This window comes from Rutidosis leptorrhynchoides, chromosome 8 (genome assembly GCF_046630445.1).
Source record: "Rutidosis leptorrhynchoides isolate AG116_Rl617_1_P2 chromosome 8, CSIRO_AGI_Rlap_v1, whole genome shotgun sequence".
Lineage (NCBI taxonomy): Eukaryota > Viridiplantae > Streptophyta > Magnoliopsida > Asterales > Asteraceae > Rutidosis > Rutidosis leptorrhynchoides.
In genome coordinates this window covers 80,840,315-80,855,050 of record NC_092340.1, presented here as the reverse complement: position 1 = coordinate 80,855,050, position 14,736 = coordinate 80,840,315, and the positions used below count along the sequence as shown (strand labels likewise).

Here is a 14,736-nt window from a genome sequence, read left to right as displayed (position 1 = left end):
AATGGTGGGGAACCGTATATGTAATGGAAAATTGTTCACTATCTGGTAATCAAAGTTTAACCTTTGGCAGGGTTTTGGTAAAATTGAATAACCCGGTGCTGATAAAAGATGCTATAAAACTCAAACACAAATCCAGATATTATTTTGTCACAATTAAGGAAGAAAGAACATATAATCCTTCTTTCAATCCTAGAACAGGTTCCATGTCTGTAAGTTCCGATGGTCAGTCAATTGAGTTTGATTCTGATAGTGATTTCATAGATTCGGATGAGTTTGCTGCTTCTGATGATATGGGGTATTGGCAAGATGAGCATGGTGATTTAAACTTTGATGATTTTCCTGACCTAAATGATGCAGGTAATGTATCACCTGAGTTGCCGAATAGTATGGGATCGCCGGAGAAGATGAATGTTTTGCCAGAAAAATTGGATTGTGGATTGGAAGATGAAGAGTCCAGATGTTTTGGAATTAGGGAGTTGTTCACAGAATACGAGGAGATGGTGCCTGAGACTAATAATTATTGTCAGAGTGGTGATTCTGTTTCCAACACAATTAAGAAAAAGTGTGACTCGTGTTCTTGTAAAAATACGGCTCAAGATTTAGGGAATGAGGAAGTGAATGCTAAATCAAATAATGATGTCCATGAGTTACCCGTTACTGACCCAGTATTAAAATGTAAGCCCAATAATGTCTTGGGCCAAAGTGGGATGGATGACCCTATGGTGATTAAAGATTCTTCTAATAACTTGGGCCAAAATGGGACAAGAGATAATCGCAACTTGGGCCAAGAAAATTTGGGTCGTGAAAATTACAAGCACTGTCGTCAGGATGATATCGCTGGAGGCCTAATAAAGGCAAGTAAATCAAATCATTCAATTAGGTATCCCAATTGTAGCAGTAAGAGTGGAAGCTCGAATGCTAAGGAAGTCTCGTTCTGTCACGATTGCTACTGGAATGTTGTTGGTAGCTGGAAAGCATCATCCAGGATAAACCGTTTCAAGAATATGGCAAGGCGTGGAATCAATGATGTGGGTTCGAATGTCTAAAAGTGTAAGAGATGCAGTTCAAGGGATAAAGACAAAGATAAGTGTGAGTCTATACGATCAAGTTGTTCTCTTAATCGTGGCAATCCAGGTATTAATTCTATTAATTCACCAAAGCATGGTGATGAAGAAATTCGAAGATACGGGGAGCAGATTGGATTGAGGTGGCCAAACCTCAATTCTCAGTAAGCCCCTCCTGCTACTTTCGTATATTACAATTTTATTATGAAGATTTTATCCCTTAATATTCGTGGGTTTGCGGTTGAGGGTAAATTTGGGTGGGTAAAAGGTTTGTGTTCTCAGGAGAAGACGAGTATTACAGCCTTCCAGGAAACGAAGTGTATGAGTGTTGATGATAGGTGGGTTCAAATGTTATGGGGTGGTGAGGATTTTGGATTTGTCCAAAAAGAAGCAATTGGGTACTCGGGTGGTCTATTACTTGTGTGGGATAAAAACTGTTTTGAGGTAGATAGTGCTTTTGGTGATGATTTCTTTATTGCAATTAAGGGCCGATGGAAAAACTCCATCAACGAATAAATTATTGTCAATGTCTATGGACCTCTTAGCGATGCTTGTAACATAACATTTTGGGAATCTTTAGATAGATTAGTGAGAAGTTTTGATACGGCTTGGCTTTTGTGTGGTGATTTTAATGAGGTTCGGGAACAATCAGATAGGTTGAATTGTATTTTTCATCAACACCGTGCTAATCGGTTTAATGAGTTTGTCAATGCGAATAACTTGATTGAAATTCCTATCGGGGGTAGAAAGTTCACCAGAATAAGTGATGATGGCACAAAGTTTAGTAAGATTGATAGATTCTTCGGCTCGGACCAATTTGTACAACTTTGGGATGATTTGTCGATTATTTGTCTTGATAGGAGGTTTTTGGACCACGTTCCACTCCTCTTACGTGACAAAGTAATTGACTATGGCACAAAACCGTTTAAAATTTTTGATGAGTGGTATAATGAGGATGGTGTTGATCGAATCATTGAAGACGCTTGGGGTGCTCCAATAAGGGGTCGTAGACTTGATTGTAATTTTAGAGATAAGCTAAAAAAATGTCAAAAGCTCTCTCAAGTCTTGGAGTATGAACATTTTTGGGAAATTAGATCTTGAGATTAACAAGTTGAAAAATGAAGCTATGGGGTGAGAACTAAAGGCTGAGCAAGGTATGTTGTCTGATTGTGATCGTGAGAAATGGATGGAATGTAGAAGGTTTTGGATTGAGAAAGAAAAGGTGAAAATCGAATATGCTTAAAAAAAATCTCGTTTTCATTGGGTAATCGAGGGTGATGAAAACTCAAAAAATTTTCACTCCTTTATTCGAAGAAAGTACAATAAAATGAATATTAGGGAGATTAATATAAATGGGTGCTGGACTGAGAAGCCAAATGAGGTGAAAGATGCGGTGTATGATTATTACAGTAACATTTTCGGCTCAAAAAACATCTTACGGCCAGGCCTGGTGGACTGGGCTGCTTTCGGCCAACTGAAAATGGACCGTCAGCTTGCGAAAAAAGTGAACTTGAATGTCCTTTTACTGAATCTGAGATTTAGAGTGCGGTGAAAGATTATGCGAGTAATAAAGCTCCTGGCCCCGATGAATTTAACCTTCGTTTCTACAAAAAAAAATTTGGAGCTTAATTAAAGATGACTTGACAGCGGCTATTCGTGCCTTTTGGGAAAGTGATGAGATATCGTCAGGGTGTAATGCTTCTTTTATCACCCTCGTTCCAAAAAAATCGGATCCATTGTGTCTAAACGATTACCGACCAATAAGCTTACTTGGTAGCTATTATAAAGTAGTTGCTAAGTTACTGTCTAATCGTCTTAGGCGGGTAAACCCTAGGCTCATAGGGTTTGAACAAAGCGCCTTCATAAAAGGGTGCAATATCATTGATGGTGCATTAATTGCTAATGAGACTCTTGACTACCTTAAGCGAAAATGCCATAAAAGTTTGGTTTTCAAGGTTGACTTCGAGAAAGCTTTTGATTGTTTAAGTTGGGACTTCCTTATGGAAATGATGGGAATTATGGGGTTTGGGGAGAAATGGAAGAAGTGGATTGTCTCTTGTCTTAAATCTGCGTCTATTTCAATTCTAGTTAATGGATCTCCTACAAAGGAATTCAAACTCACACGTGGAGTTAGGCAAGTTGACCCTTTATCGCCTTTTCTTTTTATTCTTATAGTGGAGGGTCTAAACTTGCTCACTAAGGCTGCAACATGTAGGAATCTGTTTAATGGTGTTGAGATAGGTAGTGATAATGTTTTGATTTCTTATCTTCAGTACGCGGATGATACGATCTTTTTTGGCTCTTGGAGTGGTAAAAATATTGATGATTTAATGAAGCTCCTCAAGTGTTTTGAGCTTACTTCGGGTCTTAAAATCAATTATACGAAGAGTAATCTGTTTGGTGTAAATGTTGATCCTCATGAAGTTCAGTCAATGGCAGATATTTTCGGGTGTAAAGTTGGTAATTTTCCGTGCACATATCTCGGTCTTCCAATTGGAGCTAAGATGAATAAAGAAAGGAGATGGAAACCGGTAGTAGATGAATTTGAAAAGCGTCTTGCGGATTGGAAAGCTCATATGGTGTCATTTGGTGGACGTTTAACACTGGTCAAATCGGTGCTTAATAGTTTACCGTTGTACTTCTTCTCGCTCTTTTGTGCCCCACAATGTGTGATCAACAAACTTGAGAGTGTGAGACGTACCTTCTTTTGGGGCGGGTCGAGAGATAACTCAAAAATCTCGTGGGTTAAATGGGATGAGGTTCTTCTTCCTTTCGAGGAAGGTGGACTTAATCTTGGTGCACTTAAAAGCAAGAACTTGGCTTTAATTTGCAAGTGGTGGTGGAGGTTTAAAATCGAAACCACCTCCTTGTGGGTTAAGGTCATCCGAAGTATTTATGAGTCTTCGGGCGGGCTTGATTTGGGGGGTTTTTCTCAATTCGCATCTAATAACACTTGTTGGTCTAACATTATTAAAGCAGGTTTCAAAATCGATGACATCGGGGTCCCTTTTCATAACTCCTTCACCAAAGTCATTGGCAGCGGTATTGATACTCTTTTTTGGCGTGATTGTTGGCATCCTGTTGGTGTACTTAAAGACGTTTTTTTTTCGAGACTCTATCGGCTTGAATCTAATACGGGTGCTTCGGTGAGTGAGCGAGTTGGTTGGGATGGACTGAAATGTCTTGGTTCGTAGGAATGGAAGAGAATGCCTATGGGAAGAACCTTGGATGAACTTACGGATCTCAACAGGCTGGTTGATGCTGTTTCTATTAGTTCAGGAAAAGAGGATGGTTGGAAATGGAATGATAGTAGTGATGGTATGTATAAATCTTACATCTTATCTGATGCTATTAATTACAAGATCATATTGAGAGGTCCTCATCGGGATGAAACACTTAGGAACAATTTAGTACCCAAAAAGGATGAGGTGTTTATTTGGAGAGGAAGAAAAAAAAGACTGCCCGCGTTAACAGAACTCGACAAGAGGGGCATTGATCTAAATTCGGTTAGATGTCCTTTGTGTGACGATGATGTCGAGACGGTGTATAACACCCCTGTTTTTTTTATACACCGCGGAAGACCTGTTATTCATATATCTATCTATAACATCTTATAAATCATGAAAATAAATCTGACATGTCATGAAATGTCCCGTTCTTATTGATTAAAAACGTTCCATATTAATTGATTTCGTTGCGAGGTTTTGACCTCTATATGAGACGTTTTTCAAAGACTGCATTCATTTTAAAACAAACCATAACCTTTATTTCATAAATAAAGGTTTAAAAAGCTTTATGTAGATTATCAAATAATGATAATCTAAAATATCCTGTTTACACACGACCATTACATAATGGTTTACAATACAAATATGTTACATCGAAATCAGTTTCTTGAATGCAGTTTTTACACAATATCGTACAAACATGGACTCCAAATCTTGTCCTTATTTTAGTATGCAACAGCGGAAGCTCTAAGTATTCACCTGAGAATAAACATGCTTTAAACGTCAACAAAAATGTTGGTGAGTTATAGGTTTAACCTATATATATCAAATCGTAACAATAGACCACAAGATTTCATATTTCAATACACATCCCATACATAGAGATAAAAATCATTCATATGGTGAACACCTGGTAACCGACATTAACAAGATGCATATATAAGAATATCTCCATCATTCCGGGACACCCTTCGGATATGATATAAATTTCGAAGTACTAAAGCATCCGGTACTTTGGATGGGGTTTGTTAGGCCCAATAGATCTATCTTTAGGATTCGCGTCAATTAGGGTGTCTGTTCCCTAATTCTTAGATTACCAGACTTAATAAAAAGGGGCATATTCGATTTCAATAATTCAACCATAGAATGTAGTTTCACGTACTTGTGTCTATTTTGTAAATCATTTATAAAACCTGCATGTATTCTCATCCCAAAAATATTAGATTTTAAAAGTGGGACTATAACTCACTTTCACAGATTTTTACTTCGTCGGGAAGTAAGACTTGGCCACTGGTTGATTCACGAACCTATAATAATATATACATATATATCAAAGTATGTTCAAAATATATTTACAACACTTTTAATATATTTTGATGTTTTAAGTTTATTAAGTCAGCTGTCCTCGTTAGTAACCTACAACTAGTTGTCCACAGTTAGATGTACAGAAATAAATCGATAAATATTATCTTGAATCAATCCACGACCCAGTGTATACGTATCTCAGTATTTATCACAACTCAAACTATATATATTTTGGAATCAACCTCAACCCTGTATAGCTAACTCCAACATTCACATATAGAGTGTCTATGGTTGTTCCGAAATATATATAGATATGTCGATATGATAGGTCGAAACATTGTATACGTATCTATGGTATCTTAAGATTACATAATATACAATACAAGTTGATTAAGTTATGGTTGGAATAGATTTGTTACCAATTTTCACGTAGCTAAAATGAGAAAAATTATCCAATCTTGTTTTACCCATAACTTCTTCATTTTAAATCTGTTTTGAGTGAATCAAATTGCTATGGTTTCATATTGAATTCTATTTTATGAATCTAAACATAAAAATTATAGGTTTATAGTCGAAAAAATAAGTTACAAGTCGTTTTTGTAAAGGTAGTCATTTCAGTCGAAAGAACGACGTCTAGATGACCATTTTAGAAAACATACTTCCACTTTGAGTTTAACCATAATTTTTGGATATAGTTTCATGTTCATAATAAAAATCATTTTCCCAGAATAACAACTTTTAAATCAAAGTTTATCATAGTTTTTAATTAACTAACCAAAAACAGCCCTCGGTGTTACTACGACAGCGTAAATCCGGTTTTACGGTGTTTTTCGTGTTTCCAGGTTTTAAATCATTAAGTTAGCATATAATATAGATATAGAACATGTGTTTAGTTGATTTTAAAATTCAAGTTAGAAGGATTAACTTTTATTTGCGAACAAGTTTAGAATTAACTAAACTATGTTCTAGTGATTACAAGTTTAAACCTTCGAATAAGATAGCTTTATATGTATGAATCGAATGATGTTATGAACATCATTACTACCTAAAGTTCCTTGGATAAACCTACTGGAAATGAAAAAAAATAGATCTAGCTTCAAAGGATCCTTGGATGGCTTGAAAGTTCTTGAAGCAGAATCATGACACGAAAACAATTTCAAGTAAGATTTCCACTCGAAATAAGATTGTTATAGTTATATAAATTGAATTAAAGTTTGAATATAATTATTACCTTGTATTAGAAAGATAACCTACTGTAAGTAACAAAGGTTTCTTGATCTTGGATGATTACTTGGAATGGATTTAGAAAACTTGGAAGTAAACTTGCAATCTTGGAAGTATTCTTGATTTTATGAAACTAGAACTTTTGGAATTTATGAAGAACACTTAGAACTTGAAGATAGAACTTGAGAGAGATCAATTAGATGAAGAAAATTAAAGAATGAAAGTGTTTGTAGGTGTTTTTGGTCGTTGGTGTATGGATTAGATATAAAGGATATGTAATTTTGTTTTCATGTAAATAAGTCATGAATGATTACTCATATTTTTGTAATTTTATGAGATATTTCATGCTAGTTGCCAAATAATGGTTCCCACATGTGTTAGGTGACTCACATGGGCTGCTAAGAGCTGATTATTGGAGTGTATATACCAATAGTACATACATCTAAAAGCTGTGTATTGTACGAGTACGAATACGGGTGCATACGAGTAGAATTGTTGATGAAACTGAACGAGGATGTAATTGTAAGAATTTTTGTTAAGTAGAAGTATTTTGATAAGTGTCTTGAAGTCTTTCAAAAGTGTATGAATACATATTAAAACACTACATGTATATACATTTTAACTGAGTCGTTAAGTCATCGTTAGCCGTTACATGTAAATGTTGTTTTGAAACCTTTAGGTTAGCGATCTTGTTGAATGTTGTTAACCCATTTTTTATTATAACAAATGAGATGTTAAATTGTTATATTATCATAATATTATGATATATATAATATATCTTAGTATGATATATATACAGTTAAATGTCGTTACAACGATAATCGTTACATATATGTCTCGTTTCGAAATCATTAAGTTAGTAGTATTATTTTTACATATGTATTTCATTATTAATACACTTAATAATATATTTACTTATCATTTAACATAATTAACCAAGTGTATCAATATCTTAATATGATTCATATGTACCTAGTAAGACGTTGTTATAACGATAATCGTTATATATATCGTTTTCGAGTTTCTTAAATTAATAGTCTCATTTTTATGTATATAACTCATTGTTAAAATACCTAATGAGATACATACTTATAATAAAATCATGTTAAATATATATATAACCATATATATGTCATCGTATAGTTTTTACAAGTTTTAACGTTCGTGAATCACCGGTCAACTTGGGTGGTCAATTGTCTATATGAAACTCATTTCAATTAATCAAGTATTAACAAGTTTGATTGCTTAACATGTTGGAAACACTTAATCATGTAAATAATAATTTCATTTAATATATATATAAACATGGAAAAGTGCGGGTCACTACATGTCAGACCATTAGCACCTCCTAATCTCAATTGCTGATGTGTTAATCCATCTTTTAACCACGCTTAACAACTAATCATGCCAAGCTGTCAAGGAAAAAAACACAGTACGTTCATCTCTCTTCTCCATCGTTATCTCTTTACAAACCCTAAATCTCAACAATTCAATCTGTAAATTAACCCTACTATCACAAAACAGTTCCAGAAATCCCTAATTTCAAAACTCCATCGCTTCTTCTCCGAAACTCAGCTGCAACCCTAATCCGAAATTGAATCAACCGGATCACAAATGGATGTATGATTGGCGATCAATATGTTGTTGTTGATTAACCAAATATCCATTCGCCATAAGAACATTTAATCTTATCTCTTCGATTGGATAATTCCGTCACTGATTTTGTCTACTAAGGTATGTAATTAAATGTCCGTTTTAAGATTCAATTGTTCACACACGTATACATGAAATGAATTTCAGTTTTCTTGCAGTTTTTAGTTATTAGGGTTTGTATTTCATATTAAAATTGACATTTCTTATGCTTTAAATTCAATATAATGTGTTCACGTTTAATTACATGTAAATCCATTTTCATTACATATTACATATTTGATGTTTGGTATTGATAATAAAAATTCAATCGTCTGGATTCATAAAATATTGTCCTGAATGTTGATTTTCTAATATTTTGGCTACGAATTGTTTATATTATGTCCACAAGAAAAAATATTCGAACCAATCTTAAGCAAGTCCTTCTCTACATAGGTATGAATTTCTTTCCTTCTTTTGGATTATTATTGTTTTGGTTGGTTCTACTGACCAAAAAATAGGAATTGTTTAATAAAAAGATACAAAAATTGAAACTTCAATATGATTCTTGAAACAAATTTTCAAACGTGGTTTTGTCTTGGTTACTAAAAAGGATGAAATCCACTTAGTTTTCAAAAACAAGCAAAAGAAAGCTTTGTTTGAAATTCTGGAGAAAGTCAAAGTTAGTAAGTTACACAATTTCTGTGTATTTTCATTTCCAGTTTTTGATGAAAGTTTATTTTCTAAACTTATTTTATTTGAAATGTGTAAAAAGTTGATTATTCTAGGATTTATGTCATTAATATTAACTTTTAGTCAATATTACATTGCCAAAATATGCATACCCATTGGTGCAGCTGATACATTGTTACCATGACCTAAAAAGATAAAGTTGTGAAATAAGGAGCCCATTGTGTGATAGATAATGTTGTTGTTTATGTTTCTTTTTTCATCTGACCGAGGCAACATGTAATGAGTGGTATATCTTTTTTACCTGTTTCAATTGTGACAATTTTGTTTAGCGTGAATTGTCTTTTCATAGTTAATTGTTTTATTGTTGTGTGCAGGTGTAAAAGCCACTGCTTTTTTTTAAAGACGGTTTGCAAGCGTCCACCTCTGTTGTGGAGGAACATCGATTAGCATTATGTAAGTTTCCTGTTGTTGCTGAAACCAAAGGTGTCGCGACATGTTATTTTACGTTTTGCATATTACATACCGCATTAACAATATATGCGTTATTTAAGTAACTGGGTTGAATTTGACACCTGCCCTCATACGCTCAAAAGAAACAATTGTACACTTAGCTAACATCGATGGCAGAATCACGAATAGCCCTTAGTCGTTTAAGGTCGTTGAGTGGAAAAGTAAGTGGTTCACCTTTGAATAAACCAGATGGAAATGGAACCGATGCACAATACTTATGATCCACATAACATGACAAATGAATATAAGCTTTAAATATTTTATATTTATACATTCAGCCATGACATAATTGGCTTATAATCTTGTAACTCAGATTTAACTCATGATTTGATAATTTTTGTAATATGAAATTGTTAGGTACAATGGTTGTATATGCATTTGCTTCTGCTTTTGGTATTTGTTTATGTATAGACAGATGCTTCTACTATAGAAACCAATGGCTACAAACACTATTACACTCTTAGAGCACGGGAATATTAAGGCTGATAGAAGAAGAGCGTTCGTGTTGTACCTATTTCAAGTACTTCTTCATCATACCAAGTTGCTGTTACACATAAGACCCAGTGTAAGAGGAAGTGGTTTGGCTTTCTTTTGTGATCCAATACTCACTGCCATCCATTCATGTTTTCATGCCTTTTCCCCACATACCGCAATTAAAAGAGCAGGTTAGGATCTATGAATTATCCAGAGTTTTGTTTTCAGTTTTTTAATCATAAGTTAATAGTTCTTTTACCTTTACATATTTATTTTTGTTTCTAAAAGACTGAGTGTTCTCAAAATCGGTCACTTGGCGCTTCAATTGTTCCAACAGTACTTCTATATTTAGTTACAAGTTTACTAAGTCATATACATTCCAACTTGATTCCAAAGCATACTAATATACTACTCCATACATGTTTCGTGCATCCAAAACTTCGAAAGTTGTACTGCACAAACATAACATGGCTATATGAGAATTGTCGTTCGCATTTATCTTTTGAATTCTTATTAAGTTCTGTCTTTGAAAATTTGTAAATGTCCAACCGCAGTTGCTAACGTTTAATTATTGTTCTCTTCTTATCCTATAAAGGCAGAAGCCCACCCATCCGAAACCTCTTCACGGATAAAACACTACCAGCAATAAGCATTTCATGTGCATCATCGAAAAGAGCTCTATTCACGAGTGTAGGTAAGTAACAGATCGGAAACAGGTACTTATTTCTACTTTTTGTGAGCTACTAAAGTCTGACGCATAAACACTTTTCATGTATAACTAATAAACGCTTTGTTAATACATCAAAGATATAATTAAAGTGATGCTCTGCTTAAGGTGATTTTTTATTATTTTTTGGTAGGTAATGTTATTTGAATATGAATATGAATATGAATGATTAAAAAGTTATAAAAAGCATAATTTGGTTAGATATTGTTAAGGAATCTCACTTTTAGCTTTTTAAAGATGAATCATTAGAAATTAGAATCATCATATGGTATAAAGAATGGCGTCACTAAATCTTTGTATTTAAAACTCTGGTACAATGTGATGACCCGAAAATTTCTGACCAAATTTAAACTTTATTTTTAAATGATTTAATGTTTCCAACACGATAAGCAAAGTCTATGAAGTTGAATCTTAAAATTTTAGAACTGTTTCATGTATTAAATTACATTTGACTGCTCTCGACGATTCATGAACAATTATATGTATGTATATATATTTTTGTACAAGTAAAAACGACTTTCCTACCGTAAAACACTATTTGCTACAGTAAAATGACTTTCCTACCGTAAAACACTATTTGCTACAGTAAAACACTATTTGCTACAGTGAAACCGTATTTTGCTACAGTGATTTGCTACAGTGCTACAGTGAAAACGACTTTGTTACAGTGATTTGCTACAGTAACACTATTTGCTACAGTAAACACTATTTGCTACATTAAACGCTATTTGATGTCGACGAACTAGCAAACAAAAACAGGATAAGGCGCCCATGCGATCGCATGGCAAAAACACTAAAAACTCATGCGATCGCATGAGGTACTGTAGCAGCCCACATACTATAAAAGCTCGATTCATTCCTCTGTATTATTATTATTTTTATATTATTATTATTATTATTATTATTATTATTATTATTATTATTATTATTAAGATTATTATTATTATTATTATTAATCTTATTATAATATTATTATTAGTAGTATATATACCTAAAATACTACGACGAGGTTATGAGCGTGTCACCTTCAAAATGGGTTTTTGAGCGGGATAGAGCTAAGAAAATTATGGGTTATTGTCAAGGAGGTTATGGGTAATGTTCGAGGGTATATTTGTGAATAAAATCTAGTGTTTATCATCTCTGTTGTGTCTAGGTACTTTCCTACAATATTGAATCTCAATATTGATACGTAAGCACTCATATTTTATCTTTTATACATTAATTGTGTATCCATGTCTAGTGCTCGAGTATATATATTTATGCATGCTTGTATGCTAAATTTTGTCGTTAAACAGTTATGATGAATCACGAAGTAAATACATATATTACTGGTAAAAGGTATATGATATACATGTTTTTGGAAAGCTGGCGAAAAATCAATAACTTTTCATTTAGATATCGAATAATTTCGATGAACGGATTAAAAGATATGATCAACTGAATTATGATTAACGTTAATTGAAATTGCTTTTGAATCTACAATTAAGATTTAAACAACTTGTTTACGAGATTGATAAATTGGATTTTTGAATATTACCAACCGAGTAAATGAATCCTTATATAAGGTATGTCTCGTTTTGTTGAACTATTGTCAAAATTGACTTTTTGAAACGACTTTGGATAACTTTTGTATGTCGATCTCGAGCATTAGGATTGTTATACACTATGACCTGACCTAGCTTGATAGAAATTTATTGATCAACATATGTTCTCTAGGTTGAGATCTACGGTTATTTGATATTCCGAGTTTCGGTCACGTTTTGGTGAACAACTTTATGTGCTGCTAAGGTGAGTTTCATTTGCTCCCTTTTTAATTGCTTTTGCAAAATATATTTTTGGGCTGAGAATACATGCACTTTATTTTAAACGCAATGGATACAAGTACATACTAAATTCTACACTGAGTTTAAACCGAAAATCCCTTAGCTTTGGTAACTAGTAACTGCCAGTTATAAGAACTGGTGGGCGCGAGTAGTAGTATATGGATCCATAGGGCTTGATATCCCCGTCCGAGCTAGAGCACTAGCCTTTTAACGGATGTATGCTATTTGAGAAGCGTACACGTTGGTTTGCGTGTATTATTAAGATGATTATACAAAGGGTACAAATTATATATACGTTAAAGTTTAGTTACCAGGGTGCTCAATTTTGTAGAATATTTTGATAAACGTTTCTGAATGAAACAACTGAAATCTTGTGATCCACCTTTATACACAGATTATGCGAAACATTAAAACTATGAACTCACCAACCTTTGTGTTGACACTTGTTAGCATGTTTATTCTCAGGTTTCCTAGAAGTCTTCCGCTGTTGCTTATATGTTAGACAAGCTATGTGCATGGAGTCTTACATGACATACTTTTCAAGGAAACGTTGCATTCACCAAATTATCACCATGTATCTTATTTTGACTGCATTGTCAACGGAAGTACTATTGTAAACTATTATTTACGGTGATTGTCTATATGTAGAAATCATCAGATGTCGAAAACCTTTGATTTAAATATTCATTTATGGTGTGCCTTTTCAAAAGAATGCAATGTTTACAAAACGTATCATATAGAGGTCAAATACCTCGCAATGAAATTAATGAATGACGTATTGTCCATATGGATTTGGAGCGATCGTCACAGTTGGTATCAGAGCGTTGGTCCTAGTAAACCAGGTCTTGCATGAGTGTGTCTAACTGGTTATTGTTAGGATGCATTAGTGAGTCTGGACTATGACCGTATATGTTTTTACCAAGTTTTGCTTACCATTTATCGTCGAAAATTACTTGCTTATCATTCCTAAGTCTAGACACGTCTTACTGCATTTACTGCATAGATAGTGTACCGACAAAATTCATATCTTAGCATATCTATTACTGTAAACTTTTCCTGACATCTTCCGAAAATTTCTCCGTAATTTACGGGATTTTGGTATTATATATACATATGTAAATTATGTATTAAGGAGTACCAATCTAAATTCTATAATCTATCTTATATCAAAAATCAATTCCCTGATTATACAAGATGGATCAAGTATCTAGTTCAAATTCCTTAAATTCCGACAGCTATTCCAATATGGATATTCACATGAACTCCGAAGACAGTGTAACCGGAATGGATCAACCAATTAGCCATCATCTATTTTGGATGAATTGGGGATGGGTTCGTAGCTTACTTAGTCATTGGAGACAAGAAGAAGGCGATCCCTTCCATCCACCACATTGCCCTCTTGGCGAAGAACCTGAAGCACTTACCGGCGAACCTGTTCGTAATACAATTTTCTCTCTCATTTCCAGAGTATCTAGTCATGATTATATACTATCTCACATTCTAAATCTTATTCGTCCGCTCGTCCGAACCACCGATCATCCCAGTATAATAGAAGAAGTCAACGAGCTTCGCGCTGTAACAACCCAACCCAATATACAATCGAACACGCATAAAATAAAATTTTTTTTTTACATGGGAGTGCGCCACGCGCACCACCTGAGGGTGCGCGGCGCGCACAGGCCTATTTTCAGTTCTGTCCGAATTTTCAATTTTTCGAATAAAGATCTCCCACTTCCCGACATATTTAGACGAAACGCTTTTCACAACATGTTCTAATATGAAAAAATCATACGATTCAAACATAAAATGAGTTTTACAAAATGGGGCCCACATCGGCCGTTTTACGAGTTTCATACGAAAGTCCGAGTTTCGACCACACTAGTTTAAATTCCAAACGACACTATGAGCATGGTGTTTGGGGTTAAACTACCCATATCTTGGTCATACTCTAAAAGCTATCACATCCCAAAAACGTCCCCTAAATAACAAGCGGGATCTCTAATCCAATCGAAGGCCCTTACCTTTGTCGACGCCGGAGCCTATAAAAAGATAAACAACGA

The 14,736-nt window shown here is 34.1% G+C and overlaps 1 protein-coding gene across 1 annotated transcript; it reads left to right on the top strand.

Annotated features, from left to right (window-relative positions):
- The first annotated feature begins 1,268 nt into the window (after positions 1-1,268).
- LOC139863555 (uncharacterized) lies at positions 1,269-9,589 on the top strand. Its single transcript, XM_071852175.1, has 6 exons — positions 1,269-1,524; positions 1,645-2,082; positions 2,712-3,761; positions 4,044-4,210; positions 4,259-4,608; positions 9,517-9,589. The coding sequence occupies exons 1-6, from the start codon at positions 1,269-1,271 to the stop codon at positions 9,587-9,589; spliced, it is 2,334 nt and encodes a 777-aa protein (XP_071708276.1).
- Positions 9,590-14,736: the final 5,147 nt, after the last annotated feature.

What these genes read in the sequence shown, in the direction of transcription:
- LOC139863555 (XM_071852175.1), top strand. Translation starts at nt 1,269, where the DNA reads ATGAAGATTTTATCCCTTAATATTCGTGGGTTTGCGGTTGAGGGTAAA. An exon ending in TGAGGTAGATAGTGCTTTTG is followed by an intron (nt 1,525 to 1,644) that starts GTGATGATTTCT and finishes GGGAATCTTTAG; the next exon opens with ATAGATTAGTGAGAAGTTTT. An exon ending in CAAACTTGAGAGTGTGAGAC is followed by an intron (nt 3,762 to 4,043) that starts GTACCTTCTTTT and finishes TTATTAAAGCAG; the next exon opens with GTTTCAAAATCGATGACATC.